Source organism: Rhodnius prolixus, unplaced genomic scaffold (genome assembly GCF_049639745.1).
Source record: "Rhodnius prolixus isolate KJV_2025 unplaced genomic scaffold, Rpr scaffold_3, whole genome shotgun sequence".
NCBI lineage: Eukaryota > Metazoa > Arthropoda > Insecta > Hemiptera > Reduviidae > Rhodnius > Rhodnius prolixus.
This window is the reverse complement of record NW_027411603.1, coordinates 10209263-10227028: the sequence shown is the minus strand read 5'-3', so window position 1 is coordinate 10227028 and position 17766 is coordinate 10209263. Positions and strand designations below refer to the sequence as shown.

The following is a 17766-nucleotide window of genomic DNA, read 5'->3' as shown; positions in this document are numbered from 1 at the left end:
AACTAAAAACGAAAATTGTAAAAGAAATTAATTTTATTATTCACATTCTATACAGTTTAGCACCTTCTATTTATTTCTACAAGTACAGCTTCAACACTTTAAGGGAAAATTGAAAAATGTACACAAGGATTACATATTTTTACTTTGATGGACGAGTAATTAAAGGTATTATCATAAATTTCTAAAAACTTTTTATATATTTTTAGAAGTACAAAGGTAAATTAAGTGAATATTAGTAAATAAATCTTTGTAACAAAAACTTATTATTTTCCTTAAATTTTCAAAAACTGAAAGATCTTAATTATATTCGGCAAAAATCTACATTAACACACAAAACGATTTTTCTGTTTCATTACTAACTTTTACAGATTTTTCTTTAAGATAAGAATACTTTAATTTTTCTTCCATCCATTCTGGCAGAGGATCATTCCAAGTGGTCGGTGGAGATGTGCGTTTCTCCCATGTATCATTGTCATTGTGAGCTTTTAACCTCTCTATTCTTCTTAAAACTTCACTTTCCACCAAATCTTTCTGTAAAAACAAAAAGTAATAATATGGTAATTTATTAAAATAATAATGCAAAAGAATGAATCCAATGAAAACCTGTTTAACAATTTTACATTGAGCGAGTGAATACATTATTGTTTTTTTTGCAACTTTTTAAGGGTAGAGTTTGTTCGTTATTAACTTCATTGCCGCTACGGACCACCTTTCCATCAGAGAAAGCTGAAGAAACTGCAAGGTATGAGCAGATAGAATGTTATCAGATATAGCACCTTTTCTAGCATCAATTTCAGATAAGTTATCAGTCACTTCATTAATAGTGATTTCTAATGTGGGACGATGTAATTTAATCTTTTTAAGAATGAAAATCCAAATGACAAGCCTATAATGAATCGAAAGTAACTTAACTTAATGCTTATTCTTGAAGGTTTTTTGTCTTTTGACAAAGTAATAGTGTTTTCTCTCAATAACGAAATAGAGTTGTCCCTTCTTGAGAAAACGTTCCTTCGAGTCCCCAATCAACACGACAACCTTGCAATGTACATAAGTCCTGAAGAAATAGACAGTTGATGTTTTTTTTTTGCAAACTCTAGCTCAATATCACTCACAAACACTTCACAACGTTTACTAGACACACTTTCAGGCCCACCGGTATAATACTAATAATAGGTATAAATACTACATACTAAAAACCGTAAATCATAATTTAAGTAGCAATGAATTTTACTTAAATCCACTTTCCTTACTCTTCTAAACTACTATGGCTCAGCAATATTCGCCGAGTAAAATCTCGTAAATCGTACCTACGGACTTATTATCCGAATCCTCCCATTTTGAAGAATCATACTTGTTTAACATTTCTAATTTCTGAAGGTTTTTGAAATGAACTGTTGAATCTGTAAATAACAATGCAGAAATTTTCATATGACTGAAAGCAAATTGAAACTATTTAGGCAAACTTACACACGCTTTTTGGTTGTTATCTTCGGTCCATTTAAGGCAATTATCATAATCAGTTTTCCATTGGTTACAGTCTAGAAACGTCCCATACACGAATCTTTGGTGGAATCTTGATCTTATTGACTTACAATCTTTATACTCTTCGGCGTAGAGAACACATGGTCTGATCTTAAATAAAAAAAGTAGGTTAAGTATTTAAAATTTGCATTTTAAGCTTCAAAACTGTAAGTAAGCCTACCATCCATGCATTCTCAGTAACGATCTGGTCTATGTTCTTTCTGTCACTTTCCATTTATTAGATATTATATGGATAGCTTTAATAATATCTGTTTAAGTTCAAATTTTTTTGGCTCTCTTTAAGTTTCATATCCACCTGAAAAATAAAAAATTAATTAAATTAAAAATATAAGAACAACATATTTACAGGAATAAATTTTTATTAAACCTTTAATGAAGGTTATAGAATTAAGAGGAAGAGCTTTTTTTTCTTCGTGACACATTACTCATTATAATTACATCTCCAATAAATAAAAGGTCTAGAATCGGGATAAACGAAAATAATTAATTAAATTTTAACGCTCCGAATAATAAGAATCAAATAATTAGGAGTTTACTTGATCTGATATAACCTGCAATTAGCCTTTTTAGTATTATCACATACTCAGATCCCTTCATTTTTCACGGCACCGTGTTCGCGTTTACACAGTTACAACAGTCCTGAAGTATCTAGTGACAATAAATCTGAACGCAATGTTATCCCGTTCACAGAACTTAATCGCATTCGGTAAAAGCGGACTCTCAGTGCGTAAAGTATCTACTTCCACGGTAAGAAATGTCAAAGTAGCAGTTTGTGGAGCTAGTGGTGGAATTGGACAACCTTTAGCTCTCTTATTAAAGCAGTCCTCTTTAGTTACAAAACTTTCATTGTACGACATTGTCCATACCCCTGGAGTAGCCGCAGATTTAAGTCACATTGATACAGCATCTGTCACCACTGGTTTTAACGGACCAGAAAATTTGAAGGCTGCATTAGAAGGTATGGAAGTTGTGATTATTCCTGCAGGAGTACCAAGAAAACCTGGTATGACAAGAGATGATCTGTTTAATACTAATGCTTCTATTGTAAGGGATTTAGCTGAAGCTTGCGGGAAATACTGCCCAAAAGCTATTATTGGTATCATATCCAATCCTGTAAATAGTACAGTACCAATTGCTTCAGAAGTTCTGAAAAAACTAGGTGTATATGACCCAAAGAGGGTTTTTGGAGTTACCACATTGGACGTCGTAAGAGCTAGCGCTTTCATTGGACACGCAAAAAAACTTAATCCTCAGGATGTTAACGTGCCAGTTATAGGAGGCCATTCTGGTGTCACTATTATACCGTTGGTATCTCAGACGAAACCTTCAGTACAATTTCCTCCTGCAGAACTATCTGCACTTACTGCCAGGATTCAGGATGCAGGAACTGAAGTGGTGAAAGCTAAAGCAGGAGCAGGTTCTGCTACGCTGTCCATGGCTTATGCGGGAGCACGTTTTACTTTTTCGGTCTGCAGAGCTCTAAAAGGAGAATCAAACATAGTAGAGTGTTCGTATGTAGCTTCAGACGTAACTGACGCACCATATTTTTCAACACCTCTTGTTCTGGGGAAAAATGGGGTCGAGAAGAATCTTGGAATCGGAAAAGTTACTGACTATGAGAAGGAACTTATTAAAGCTGCCCTTCCAGAATTAAAGAAAAATATTCAAAAAGGTATCGACTTTGTTAATAAAAAGTAAGTTAAATTAAATGGAAGAAAACCAATTTATAGCTAATAGAAACAAAAAAAAATCTCTTTTGCATAAAATGTTTGAATAACCAAGACACAATCGGAAATTATCTTAAATAAAATAGTGATTATCATCATACTACTTGAAACTTCTTTAAATTAACAGTAATGAATATTTTGTAGATTTTTTTTTAATTATTTTATTTTTATTTTTGACAAATACTTGGGTGATTAATTTTAATTTGTTTTGCTGTGCTAAAGATAAAGTAGAAATCCACACCCATTTTATAAATAATGTCAGGTTTGTTATATAAGAGGCCAAAGGGGCTAATATTAGATATCACTTAAAGGTCAGATATTTCCATTGATAATCAAATAAATCCTTTATAAGGTTAAGTGGAAATTTATTTAGAAGATTTTCCGAACAAAAATCGTTTGCATTTTTAAGACGAATTATTTTGGAAGCATATTCTAGTTTTACAATTTCAGTATTTTTTCTAAGCATTTCAGAAAATTTTAGTCACGTAGGTGATATTTTTAAAAATAATATCTTACCAGCTAAAACAAATTAGTAAGTTGATTATTATTGTTAATTTTATGCGTAATGTGAAAATTAACCCTCCAGCCAAATTCTTAAATTATATATTTATACAGACATTTTTGTTTTTGTTTTAACCTTTTTCTCAGACTACGATTTTCTACGTTAATTCTACAAAAAAAAAAAAAATCCCCGAATATTATAATTCATTAATGCTTCTACCAGTAACGAAATATTTTGTATATTACAGCTGGTAAAAAGGAATATCGGTAAATTGTTTTTACCTACATTTAATTCATTTATATAGCTATTGCAACATGTGAAAACTACAAAAATAAGTGATAACATTCGATCAGGTTAAAAAGGGAATAATATAAAAAATTTTGTTTGAGTTAAAGAGTGTAACCAGCAGTGTTAGAGAGCCATGTGATTATTATTCTATGCTAAAATACAAGAATATGAGGGACCTGGCACGCGCGGAGGGAAAAATGCAACTTAACATTCTAATTCTCTTCTGTTCCCAATACACAAACTTCGAACCCTTGATTGAGATGTACACTTACGCAGAATTTATAAAGCCCACATCCTTATTAGAGAGAGTGTCACATAGCTTTCTCGTAATGGCCAGAGGCTCTGTACGAACAATGTGAGCCACTCTCTCATAGCGATATTATACAGTACTTTTTTTTACATATGTGCCACACAAGATTTGTTTATCTTTAAAACTTAACTTTCAAGAAGACCCGTAATGCTGATAACTACTACAATAGTTACACTTTATCTAAGTCAACCCTTCGTCATGGATAGGCTTGCCATTATCAATCAAATATTCTGAACGGGTAATTTTACTTGTTTTTTTTTTCATAAATCTCTAAATTTTGAGGAAAGTTAGCCGCTTACATTTGTTACCCTCTAGTTGGCTAAACTAGTGATAGTATCATCGCCAAGCGAAAAAGTATCCTAAAGTTATGGAAGCTATTACTAATATATGGACGTAACGATGCAAAATAAAAAACCGAGAAACATATTCTAAACTAATGACCTTTTGAGGCCTCCTTTTTTAAAAATTTCAAACGTAATTCTTTGTAACACTTCTGAACAATGATTCTAAAACGTACAATTAAAAATATTAAATACAAATTTTAAATAAATATGTTAACCAGACAGGAGATTTCGCTGATATACATACAATTTCCATTTGGATACCTGGGGTAACGTCACGCTTCTTTTAACTTTTAACAGTTATTATTTTCGCGAAACATTTCATCTCAATAATTTTTTTTTTTTCATTAACAGAATTGGTATGCAAAAATTCGCTAAAAAAATAAAAATTCAACAAAATAAAATAACTTATTTAGAAAAGTGAGCAGAAGCAGGAATGAAACCAAACGAAAAATTGACACAAATTTTATTAAGTTCAATGAGTACATTTTTTTGTTTTTTTTTTTAGAAATGATATTATTTGCCAATTCTTTCACTATTTGTTTAAACGAACCAATGTTCGTTAAAACATGTTCTGCGACAAGAAAATATTGATGTTTACATAAAAAAGTAAATGATTTAAAACACAAAGAGAGAAAAGAAGAAAAATGATCATCAGAGCAATATTACATGAATAATAATATGCATTTGAAACATGGCTAATAGTTCATTGTGTAAATTCTCCAATCAAGTAAGAGAAATTGGAAAGTCTTTATTTAACTCAATCTAACATTAAATTAGTAGTACGTACATTTATTATGTATTATTAGTACTTTTTTTCACAATGTTTATATAACTTTTTTCTTCATAATTTTTCTAAATACCCACTTACTGCTTGCTAAAACTACTTAAGCTATTCAAAACTATAACATGAAAATAACCATAGCAGCAAAAAATGTGTCATTGTTAGGTTTTTGATTGATACATCTATTCTTCTATATGACTGCTCAGAAAAATACAATACCAGAAACCCATTATTAATGATTTTCAAATAAAATCGACAATAAAAAGAAAAAAAGAAGCTTTTAATCCATAACAGAACTTCAGAACATATTTTAAAAAAATCCCTTTATTTTTCAATATAGATCATTACAATATTGCTTAAAATATTCTATGGGAGGAAAAAAATCTTGTAAAGGCAAAGCACAAATTAAAAATAATAATATTGATCAAAGCCGTTTATGAACAACCATCTTTATTTTTCAAATAGAGAGACAGCGTAAAAACTAAATTTAAAAAAAAGAAAAGTACCCAAAAAATTGTCTGGCATTTATGTATGATTTTTATCTGGAGAATACATGTATATTTAAAAAAAAAAAAATTGTTAATTCCTGTCTTAATTGCTACCGTTAGCGCACGGCATTCCCGTCGTAAACAGTAAAACTTTTTGTTGTTTTTTCTTCTTTTTGCGGCCTCCAGCTTCTAGTCCTCTTTCTGCAAAGTAAATGAAATCGTTGAAACAGCTAATAAAACAATTTCTTGTTACATAAAATACATTTTTTGAAAATCTATACCAGGAGTGCACACACACTTTTGAAGTGTAAAGGCCGGAATAATAACTTACTTTTCAAACATTTTCAAAAAATTGGAACTTTTTTAGCGACTTAGATTTTCAAGGAAACCATATTAAGAAAAATGATATGGGAAAATTGTAGATTTTTATGGTCCCCCAGTACTTTTTAGAATCTAAGAACATTTACAGTCTATAAATTGAAAGAGTGGAAATTTAATGTTAAACTGCAAAAACAGTAACATACTTGTATAAATTTCGTTGTATACAAGAAATTACAATAATTAAATAGTTCTTTTATTCAATATTCAAATAGAAGAAACTTTTTAATTAAGACAAGTATGTTATTCATGTAGCATAAAATGTGTGCAAGTAAAAACAAATGCATTTGGAAAATTCGAAAATGTTCAAGAGAGAACAGTGGAAAATAATATAAAACGAACGATAAAAATCACTGACCACATAATAAAGCATATACTATTATAATTTAAGCCAAAACGAAAATAATTACGGATTTGCTTGATATGATTTAACTTAAATAACAATAACAACCTGATGCAGACGCTGCAGCACGTAAAGCATCTGCTATTGAGAACGAAGGTTTTGCTGGTGGTGAGAAGGAGCAGTCATCACTGTCGGTCACTGTAGGAAGACTGGGCTGTCTTTGTCTGCTGCGAGATTGACCAGGAATTTGAAAGTGCTGACTCCACTTGGCGTCGTTCCCACTGTTGGATACCGAAGGCCAACCGTTATCTTCGCTTCGCATTGATTTCCCTTCCCTTAACATCTATTATCAAGAAATTTATAAATAAAAATCGTGGGGAAAGAAAAATGAATGAATAAATTGTGTTTTTAAGAAACACCTCTTCTAAACATGATTTGAAGTTAACTCTTATGAATGGAGAGATGTCCTGCCGCTGTTGAATGGATTAATTCCGCTTAGGCTAATCCAAATTAGTCTGTAATAATCGACCTACAATCCACGTGGTTGTAGCAAATAAGCGTAACGAATCAATGTGTCATATCATCAGTGGAATCATTCAGGTGGTTCAACCCAGTCTCACCCTGTTACTAGATGATATGATACCCAAAAAATTGTTGAGGGCAGTGCTATGCACAATAAATATACATATAAATTTAAAATAATAAATAATATTAAATTTATATATATTTTCCGTTTGACGAAGTTTTGCCAAAATCTTAAGAGTAAGAAGCGACAGGCACACAGAAAAACTTAATTCTGTGAGTTATCTGCAACTTTCTTTATTGCTCTAGATCTAGACACATAGAAACAAATACCTCACGCTAAAACATTTTTTAATAATCTGCAATGTAAATTAAGTACGTACAAGATTTTAAAATTCGTCACGTTCACAAAAAATACTTTCCTTAACGTACGCAAAATTAAAAAGTAATTATGTTTATTTTTTCTTCTCTTTAAGTTTTAGACTTAAAACATTAATTCAGTTTTTTAAGATTAGCGAAATAGAGTTAGCTTGAAGTGATATCTATCTCTTTAAGGAAATAAATGAAGTATTCATGAAATAAGAAATAAAGGAAGTAACCAAATACCTGGGCAAAAGAAACTCCACTGCCAGACGGTACTTCTTGACTGGGTTCCAGTGTCAATGCGGCAACTGCAGCTAAAGTTGGATCTTTAGACATTAACGAAGGACTTACCGAACGGCTTGAATTAGCGGACTCTACTGGATTGCTAAATTAGAAAAGTAAATTATATAAATGTAAATAATCCATAATTAAAATCAGTGTTCAAAAAAAAAACCTCATAAAACTATACTAAACAGAATCAATAATATGTGAAAATCTCTAAAACTTAAGTTATAATTTTTTAATAAAATCCAAACAAAATAATTACCTTTGTTCTGAGTTAGAACTTGCAATTTCGATTTTTGATTCTTCTGCTACAACTTCGCTGCCACACTCAGGAAAATGAAAGTGAGACTCAATTCTAAGATTCACAGGTGCCTCACCACTTCTACCATATTTCCTTCTTTCTGCTTCTTCAATCATACGTTCCCGTTTTTTTTCAGCTCTTTCCAATCTTTGCCGTCTCCTTCGCCGACTTTCAATCTGGTCTAAAATTCAAGTGATTTTAAAAACTATTGAAAAAGATTTTAAAAAAATCGAATTGTGAAGTAGTCTAGCAAAAAGTTAGTAAAAAAAAAAATATAGTACGAATCCGTTTACCTTGGAATAATGTAAGCGCATTTAGGGAAATCACTGGAGGTTTAAGGTCTAATTCCACAACATCAAATTGGCAAGTGATTGGAACGTGTTGCATGTACCTAATTGAAAAATAAATCAATTACTACTTCAAAATAACTTTTATTCCATAAAATAATAACGTGTAACTGTGATAGGTTAAAACTTATTCTTATAAGTATAAAGAAGTTCCTGATGAAGAGGATTTTTCAAGTACTTTTTCATACCATAGCCGAAGAACCCTCTTATTATTTTGTAACTACTATTGTACAATCACTTTTTTTAATTTAAGATGAATCAACATCTAAGTTCATTAGAATATTTTTCAGAGAACTGCCAACCCCAGGATTGTGTTAATCTCGTTACAGAGAATAATGTTCAGGAATAGAACCCGAGATCTCCGAGAATCCAGGACATTAAACCATTGAGCTAATCATTTATTTGATTACCATTACAATTATTGTTATTTTTATTTTAAGTAACATACCTTAGTCGATGTCTAAGTTCGCTAGTCATTGATCCAGTTTCCTTTTCAACTATTTTGCCAACAATTAACGATGGACAATCTTCCAAGTTGCCAAATGTAGATTGCAACATGTGGACATTAATTGAATGAAGATAAATTTGCTGGCCATCAGTACCTGCGCCAAAATAAAATAATAATAATAATAATATAGAGTATTTTTTAATTATTAGACATAACTAAACGAAAAAGAATCACTGACATCTTCTGGATAGAAAAAACGTCTAGGAGACGTCAACAAAAACAAGCGAATTTACTCGTCCTACAAATCGAACTTACTTTGATAGAAGTAAAAATATTTCACAGGTTGACAAGAGGTGTTACTGCTGGTGTTTATGTATAAATCTGCTACTGTAATTTCCTCAATACTTGAGCTGGAGTTTTCTGATTGTTTTCTATTAGCAAGATATTCATTAACTTAAAACAAACCAATACAACTACTTTAAGCAAATAAAGCGACAGCTTACCCAGGAATCAAAAAGATAGATTCACTTTCTTCACTTGAACTTTCTCTTTTGATTGGCTCTTCCATTGGATCAAAACTTTCCTGCATTTATTTTAAACCAAGTTTAAGAAAAACACATGCGAATATCTTTACTATTTCTATATGTATCAAAATATGTATGTGATGTATCAAAAAGAATGCCGACATTGTGTAGTGGTGAGAGTGCAATACAAAGAAGTGAGGGAAGTGTAAAAGCCGGAAGAATAGGATATAGCTGTTCTGTATACTGCTAAACAGAATTGTAGCTTTTTGAGTCTAAATACCTGGTGGAAATCTGTTAAATTGAATAAACTCAATTTTGATTGTTCTTATTATTTTATTAATTGATAAAAAATGTTTCGGTTTGTAGAATTTTTGTTAAATACATTTATTACCTGGCTTTCTGAATGGTTGGTATCGTTAACAGACTCACTGATAGCATTATCTTCTAGTTTGACATCACTGGCACCAACCTGCTCAATCTAAGCAAATTAAATTATATATATTATATATACCTTTGTTCTGTTCCATAGATATCAAGTGACATTTAAAAATATGGATATCATGGGCTCGGAAAACTGAAAACCACTTAGTAAATACCGCCCCTATCCCCAAACCTAAGTACAAGGTAAAAAAAAATTGCTAGTTCTGCCGCTGAATACAGAGATGTCCTGTCTCAATATGCCTTCAACATTTGCTTTTTTTTTTAATGTTTTCTTCATCACTAACTAAGGTATAAGCTATACATCTGATGACGAACTATTAAATAATACTTTCAGCTTATTAAAAATAAATTGACTAACGGGTTGCTAATAAAAGATTGAAGTTATTCCGTCAGTTTGCAATGTTAATGGGACAAGGCAATAAACGACACTTACTTTAATTTCAATGACCATTAAATAAAACAAATAAAAAAATCAGGTTTTATGCAGAGCAGAATAGACATTTTAATTTAAGAATTACAATATATGGATCCACAAATTGAAATAGTATTATATATCACTTACATTTTGTTCTTTACGGCTCCTGCGAATCATCAGAGCCTCAAGAGCTTGTTCTACAAAACATAACTCTGGGCAGCCAGTGAATTCAATCACTTGTTCTTGTAGTTGTAAATATTCATTATCAAGTATCTTATCAATCTGTAATGAATGCCAAAAATGAATTTTGTATCTGTGACAAAAACATGAGGTTACCATTGAAGAAAAAAACGGGAAAGACTTTTTTATTTACTTATGGTAAAAAAATAATAATAAAAAATAAGAAAATAACCGCGAGAAACACTGGAACAAACAAATTTGTGTTGTTGTTGGTCAAATCAAGTGTAGCAAAAACTGTTAATCTATATCAAAGACTTGTATTATCAAGCGTATTTGTTTTAAACTGAGAAATTCCATCAATAGCTGAATCCCAAGACCTAATTAAGAGCAAATCTTTAGATTTATCACTCTTTTTTGCTTCGAATTCAGGCGAACAGCTTTCACATCACCAATAAGGGCTCCCTTCTCTTAAGCACTCCCTTCTCTTAAGCACTCCCTTCAAGTTATCGAAGTATTCACAAATTCGAATTCTAAAAGGAAGGATTGATTATCCCGTTTCTGTTATCGTAAGCGAAGAGTGCAGTAAAAAAAAAACTTACATCAGACTGTTGAGCCAACAGTAATTTTGAATAAACCGTGTCCAGCTCTGTTTCTGACATATTCAAAATGGGTCCTCTTGTTGATCTTGACCCACACTGATGAGCTGGAGTAACAATTAAAGATCCCTTTTCTCTCTTCATTAACTGTAAAGTTATTTCCTGGCCAACTGAATATTGGATTTTCTCTACGCATTCAACACTGTAAAATAAAACCTCCTTTAATACTCAAAACAATCTCAATTAGCTGATTAAAGACAGAAATTCAAATATTATCTCAAGGTTTACGTTAATATTCGTTATAAACAAATTTAAGTACATGTTATAGCCAGCAACAGAATCAAGGAAATGAAAATACTTGAGAAACAAAATAATTGACAATATTAGAAAACATTAGCTAAAAGTTGTTAGTTCTTGAACAGCTACATGGAGCTCCCGGGTTCGAGTCCTGCTTGTCCTTATGTTTATTCTTTCAAGAAGCCTCTTTTAGCTTATTTTCAGTACTATCTGTAATAAGAAAACACTGTCCGAAAGCCGGCAGTTTTAGGGCGCTAATTTCCTCAGATGTCAACGCGTCTAAAATAAAATATAGAACGCTAATTAAAAAAATTAAATTGGTTTTAAAGAACTTGAAAAGTGCAAACCATAAATATTCACCCAAATACTTGAGCATTCTATAAAATAGGAATTTATTACTGTTCGGACTGAGTTCACCGAACACTGAGCTGTGGAGGCTTCTAGAAAGAGAAAATATATTACAACAAGCGCTAAAAAGATGGTAAGGAAACATTCTATGCAGTGAGCTGTAGAAATAAATGATTTTTGAAAAGAAGACGAAGATCTGGGACCCACAAACCGTCGAGGCTTCGACCTTAAAGTTCGTTACCATTTGAGAACCTTAACAAAGACTGTTTTAAAAAATCGACATACTAAAGCAACATTTAGGTCAAGGAGAATTAAAATATTTGATTTTGCCCATTAAAGAAACTTACTTTTATTGTGTAGAGGATAAGGGGGAATATGATAATCCTGACTACGTAGTAAAAAATATGTGGTACTAAGAATTGATATTTTTTGATTCTCTTCTTCGAGGATGTTCAAGATATGAAACGAAATATGATAATCCTGACTACGTAGTAAAAAATATGTGGTACTAAGAATTGATATTTTTTGATTCTCTTCTTCGAGGATGTTCAAGATATGAAACGAAATACACTTAATGTTACAGAGGAATGATTACCTTTTCAAATCATGAATATGAACCGCTTCATAACAAATAGGACATTTGCGCCACGTCTTGTCAGAGAGAGCCAAATAATGCAAAGCACAGGTCCAACAAAAAACATGGCCACAACGGGTAATTTTTGCAGCCACTGGGGGATAGAGGCAGATAGGGCAGGTTGTTGTGGCCCCATCACCGCTCCAAACCCTCTGTTCAGAAAACATTTTAATTTAAAATGGTATAAAATATTAAATATTGACACTATTTTTATAAACGCAACGAAAATCAATTTCTTTCAAAAATATTTAACTTAAGAAAATAATATGCATTTGTTTTCTTACAATAAGCTCAACTTGTTCCCAATCGACAAGCAGATCAGGATCTGCCAGGTTTAGAGTATAATCCCCACTGGCTCTTACCACAAATTGACAGCTGAAAAATAAAATAACTTTTTTAAAAAAAATCAATTGCATATTATTTAGAATTGGAAAATAATTTGTTATCGTAGAGACATCAGACATTGCTGGGTAGGCAAGAAACGTTGTCCTCAATAACTTAGCTTAAACCAATACCAAGTTTTGTAAGATCAGGAAAACTGAAAAATTGTTCCTTGAAAAGAACCGTTTGTTTTGGAATGTATTGGAATTGTGCGGTTCGTTTAATTGATATTTAGCGGATTATTTTCTAGGTTGCTCCTAAGTTTTTACTAATTTCGTGGAATGAAATAACCGAATTTGGCATGGGAGTATAAAAATAAAATAGTTGAAAAAATAAAAAACAAAACATGTGAAACCATTAAAATTTAAGACAACCTTGAATAAAAATTATTATTTACGATTTAAACCTATCTGTAGATCAACCATACAGCTAGCTTTAGGGGTGAAGAACTTCAAACATCAAGTTTTCACCTCATTCCTTAGGTCTAATAAATCGAATTGCTGGCCTGATTAATCCTTCTTATTTCGGGATTACTGAAATAAGTTTTTCATAAAACGCGATTCACTCAGAATTTTTACGGAGCCTTTTTGTGCCCCACTAATTAGGCCTTAAATTGATGCTGAACATCTCAATAGCTCAACAGATTAAACTGCTGGTAACCCAAAGGGCAGTTTATGAATGGCAACTTCCAGCTATATAAGTATTACCTAGCAGTGAGACCACTAAGTGATAAAAATACTGTTCTATCGAAAGTAAATCGAAGTTAAGCATTCCTCCAGCCATAGAGTGAAGCACAACAGATATCTAGCTGAACGGTCATACAATGAAATCTTGCTAATAAAGGTGCAAGAGATTCTGTGTTATCCAGAATATTATATATTTTACATTTTATTTTGAAAACATTTTTTTACATAGGTTTAATTTTAAATAAACGGTTATAAATCCCACTCTTTGTTAAGCTAGAAGCATGAATGTCTAGGTTTCTAGATTCTAATATTAAAAAATACAATTAAAATAAATAAAAATAAATAAAAAAATAGAAAATATGAAAATTTACTTGGCCTGAAGAAACTGTTCCTTATTGTATTTATGGGCATGCGTAGACATAAGGGACTTGGTTGTATATTGCTTATACGTTTGCCTCATGGCGGTTGAACCACTTCCTATAAAGGCGGCTCCACCTCCACCTCGCAACGCCCGACCACCACAATTCTGCAGTGAATAACTATGAAAGTTTAGCAGATGGTTTAAACTTTGCTTTTTGCTTCCACCATCGAAATCATGGGGTGAGAACAATTGGCCAAACTCAGATTCCAAGTCCTCTTCATCATTTATCTAAAAATAAATAAACAATAAAAATAAATAAAATTATATAATATAAAGAATATTTTCAGCTATATATGGATATAATAAATATTTTTCAAAGAAATTGAATTATTGAATGAACCACAATTTGTGGCTTGGAACCACTAAAGTGTGGTTCGACTTATCATTTCAATTTCCTTGGAACAAAGGAATTGATGCCAAATCAGTCAAACCTCAATTTTATTAAATATATTTTGCGCAATAAATAAACTTATTTATTAAGATGCCAAAAACTCCAACGTGATGTATTCACAACAACCAGTAGTACCCAACAACTATTTGAAGTAAGCAAAAAGTAACGTTACTTTAGCAAAGGTCAATAAAAGAGTGGTTTGGAGAATTCTCTTTGAAGCTTTTAGAAAGAGAAAGGAATCCTTAAAGGTTTCCTTAAAACTTGACTAAAATAATTAAGGTTGCAACTATGCTTGTGCGCTTTCAAACAGATGAACTTGGTTAAATAATTTTGTTTACCAAACTGACTAGAAAATTGTTCCGTATTTTTGTTTAAAAAAGTTAAGTCGTAAGAACAAATATAGCTTACCAAGTTAATATATAACGATGCGATTGATATCCAAGAGGACGGTCCCTTATCACTTAAAAGCGGACAATGTTTAATATAGATGTACAACACTACGTTTGTTACTATTATTAAGTAAGACAAAAATCCTAATCTTAAAAAAAGATACATGATTTGCTCTGATTGCTGCTTGAACACTACCTACTATGCTTTTGAACCTAAGAGGGTTCTCCTACAGGCAACGAACCCAACTACAGAATAGCAAGAGAGCTTTCGTACCCTCTTGATCACCTCTTGGAGTGGGGGTGATTAATTTATGAAAGTTTAGAAGAAAAATTATAGGATAAGTATAATTTTGATAACTTCTTTTCCCCTGAACTTCATTGTCTAAGTCTAGATAATCGAAAATTTAATTTTGGCTGATTTTAATCTTAGTTCAGCGACTTTATATTAGCTAAGTGGTTATTTTGATCTTATTATACACTCAAGATAATTTTCTCAAACTTAAGTTTTGCCACTCACTACTTCATATTGATGTCAACCAATATATCAACTGATTTTTGTTTTGTTTATAAATAAAGTTCTTATCTGCTGTTTTCTTTCATTATTTCCGAAAGAATTTTAACGCTTACATCAGAATTTACATTACAATTATTTATTTTTTTAAATACATTTACAAACATATTTAGAAAAAAGAAACAAATTTTATGATTGACTTTCCCATGTTAAATTTATATGAATCCATACCTGGGTACCCTCCTTTCTACTGCTATAGTAAAGTCCTCTAGGTTTTGGTCTCTTATCGCATGTTTTACTTTTCTGTGAAGGTGGCCTCCGACTTTGATCATATTTGGAAGCATTATTTCCTGGTGGTTCCCGTTTGCGGTTACTTCGAGGAAACAATTTTGAATTTTGAGCATCTGAAATTACAAAGTTAAGTAATGTTCAAATGATGAGAGTTTACCTTTATTTTGTTAGCTAAATATTCATTCATTTTTTAGTCACAATTTCAATTTCTACCATAAAATTAACCTACTTTCAAATAACAACATGATGACTCTAGAATTAGAAGGAATGACGTCACAAAGTACTATCACTTTACCTGGATTTTTCTTCACCTCAGTTGCAGTCCCCTTCGTAGGGGGTTGCAAGCGACTTAAATTCTTTTTTTCCATTGTATGTTCCTCTAACATCTACAGTATCACAGTGGGAGAAACCCTCTCCGTTTGGAGAAATAATGTGCTGCTTCAAAACCGACATTTTTCAGCAAGCCATGATTACAAATTATCAATTATAAAAAATATACAGCTTTATACTAGAGACAATATGCACACGATATAAAAAAAAGAACTTCAAAAAAATTTGCTTGATGGGGAAAACTCCCCTGGTCGTCGTTAACGACGAATTCAATAAGAAACAAACGTCTTCGTCGCAGCCGAAGCAACGACCTTGATGCACTAACTAAAATGGCGAAAACATCTATCCACTGGGTAATCAATCAAAGCCTTCTAAATCTAAATAAAATTAAATTTATTGACAAATTCTTGGAGAATTAAAGTAATCTCCGTTTACCCATGATTAATATGTTAGTATTTTTTCTGAAACAAATAATTAAATTTACATTTCATTAAGTGTAAAATATTTTTTTTATTAATCGGAATAAATCATTTTTAAAACTTTTAACATGTAAATCATAAACATCCTAATTAGAAATTAAAGTAAAATGATTCATCATAATGTGTGTTTCGTTATTGTAGGCAATCTTTTAGTCATTTCTTTTGAAAATCAACCTTCTACCTTATTCAGCAATAAATTTACCCATTAAAAGTTTACGTATTTTCATTTTAGATAAATTGATTATTTAACAAACAAATAATCACAACTTTTTCATATACGTAAATTCAACTTCCTTTAAAAGGAAAGTTGTTCATTAAAAACTACAAAAAATTATTTCAGATTTAATGAAAGAATTTGGAATTAAGACTTACTGTGGAATTTTGACCTCAGAAAATGTATTTTCTGTACACGTTCGATTAGTAAAAAATATTATTAATTTGACCTTGTCTTGTACATATATGAATTAGGCTCATTTCTTTAAGCTGCACAGATGAATTTGAAATATCTGACGTGGAGGTGGTACTATTTTTTTATTATTTTTAAATACATAAGTCGCATGGTATTTTCAATTTGTAGTTAATTTTCCATTAAATTACAGATCGTCTCTCCCTAAATCCTAATGGGCACCTTATGTTACATAGACAATCGGACTAAACATTCTTTGATTCAATCCCACATCAGTTTCTTTTTTTCACTATCATTCCACCCATCAGTAAAATATCTAGGGTCAACTACTTGTTTTTTTAATTAAAACGCATTTAAAATGAGTGAAGGAGAAAAAGCCAGTATTACAATTAATTTAAGCAGCATGCTCAAAACATTTAAATAGTTGAAGTTTCTACCTTTAAAAATCTTCTTAATAAAAATATATAATTACTGTTTTGCGAACTGAGGTTCTTCTTCTAGCAGTGCCCCGGACATTCAATATGTTCTCATGCGTTTTTAAATTGTAATTCTTTATTAAATTAAGCAATTCTAATTAAGTAACTTATTATAAACATTTTGCTAGGAAAACTGAAAAAAAACGCGTACCTTTCATGACAAATTGGTGATGCTGAGGCCAAGGATGAAGTGAAGACACTGCACGATCGTTCAATCAGTCCCCTTTCCATTCGGCAAGATTGAACTAGATATTTTCAAAATATCTAGAAATCCCTCAGTCTCATTCATCAGTCTTGAATATTTTATGTTCGATCAAACTGACATTCCTTAGTGTGACTTTCAGTCCGATTGATCTTGTAAGATGCTCATGCTCCAGACAGATGAACAAGAAACTTGTGCAAAGCAACATAGGCTATTTTCTTCCAAAACATTATTTATGCTGTTGTACCTATCACATAATTTAAGTCCTGTGGAGTTACAAACCAGTTCATAAATAACACCTCCCTCCCACCCTTCGAAGTTCTAAATTCGGGTTACGTATAAAATCTGAGGAAAGGTTTGGGGAAGTTAATGACGGTTAGAATTTAAAGTTTGTCTGTT

The 17766-nt window shown here is 31.5% G+C and overlaps 3 protein-coding genes and 1 long non-coding RNA gene across 5 annotated transcripts; 2 read left to right on the top strand and 2 right to left on the bottom strand.

The window, feature by feature from the left end:
* Positions 1 to 15: 15 nt before the first annotated feature.
* LOC141453516 (synaptic plasticity regulator PANTS) lies at positions 16 to 2047 on the bottom strand. Its single transcript, XM_074126870.1, has 4 exons — positions 1910 to 2047; positions 1703 to 1837; positions 1468 to 1632; positions 16 to 531 (listed from the first exon to the last, which is right to left on the bottom strand). Exons 2-4 carry the CDS (start codon positions 1754 to 1756, stop codon positions 319 to 321), a joined length of 432 nt encoding a protein of 143 aa, XP_073982971.1. The 5' UTR covers positions 1757 to 1837; positions 1910 to 2047; the 3' UTR covers positions 16 to 318.
* Positions 2048 to 2095: 48 nt separating this feature from the next.
* Mdh2 (malate dehydrogenase 2) lies at positions 2096 to 3885 on the top strand. The gene has a single exon (XM_074126868.1). The coding sequence runs from the start codon at positions 2215 to 2217 to the stop codon at positions 3238 to 3240; it is 1026 nt and encodes a 341-aa protein (XP_073982969.1). The 5' UTR covers positions 2096 to 2214; the 3' UTR covers positions 3241 to 3885.
* A 728-nt stretch (positions 3886 to 4613) lies between these two features.
* On the top strand, positions 4614 to 9400 carry LOC141453518 (uncharacterized). The gene is made up of 2 exons (XR_012458040.1): positions 4614 to 4979; positions 5065 to 9400. It is a non-coding gene; the product is annotated as an uncharacterized lncRNA (long non-coding RNA).
* On the bottom strand, positions 5160 to 16150 carry LOC141453509 (E3 ubiquitin-protein ligase RNF10). Of its 2 annotated transcripts, none has more exons than XM_074126858.1 (16): positions 15704 to 16150; positions 15415 to 15587; positions 13843 to 14120; positions 12689 to 12779; positions 12366 to 12556; positions 11129 to 11327; positions 10497 to 10631; positions 9885 to 9971; positions 9473 to 9552; positions 9285 to 9400; positions 8970 to 9123; positions 8468 to 8565; positions 8136 to 8355; positions 7832 to 7973; positions 6812 to 7046; positions 5160 to 6183 (listed from the first exon to the last, which is right to left on the bottom strand). In XM_074126858.1, the coding sequence occupies exons 1-16, from the start codon at positions 15858 to 15860 to the stop codon at positions 6086 to 6088; spliced, it is 2454 nt and encodes an 817-aa protein (XP_073982959.1). In that variant the 5' UTR covers positions 15861 to 16150; the 3' UTR covers positions 5160 to 6085. The 2 variants fall into 2 exon arrangements, with proteins under 2 accessions (XP_073982959.1, XP_073982960.1); XM_074126859.1 differs by having other exon boundaries at positions 15770 to 16150.
* Positions 16151 to 17766: the final 1616 nt, after the last annotated feature.

Excerpts from the sequence above, each read along its gene's own strand:
- LOC141453509 (XM_074126858.1), bottom strand. The coding sequence starts at position 15,860 with ATGTTAGAGGAACATACAATGGAAAAAAAGAATTTAAGTCGCTTGCAA. Across the intron at positions 14,121-15,414 it reads GTAGAAAGGAGGGTACCCAG|ATAAATGATGAAGAGGACTT; the intron begins GTATGGATTCAT and ends ATTTATTTTTAG. Across the intron at positions 7,974-8,135 it reads AGTTCTAACTCAGAACAAAG|CAATCCAGTAGAGTCCGCTA; the intron begins GTAATTATTTTG and ends TTTCTAATTTAG.
- Mdh2 (XM_074126868.1), top strand. The coding sequence starts at position 2,215 with ATGTTATCCCGTTCACAGAACTTAATCGCATTCGGTAAAAGCGGACTC.
- LOC141453516 (XM_074126870.1), bottom strand. The coding sequence starts at position 1,756 with ATGGAAAGTGACAGAAAGAACATAGACCAGATCGTTACTGAGAATGCA. Across the intron at positions 1,633-1,702 it reads TTACTGAGAATGCATGGATG|ATCAGACCATGTGTTCTCTA; the intron begins GTAGGCTTACTT and ends TTTTTATTTAAG. Across the intron at positions 532-1,467 it reads ATAACAACCAAAAAGCGTGT|AAAGATTTGGTGGAAAGTGA; the intron begins GTAAGTTTGCCT and ends TTGTTTTTACAG.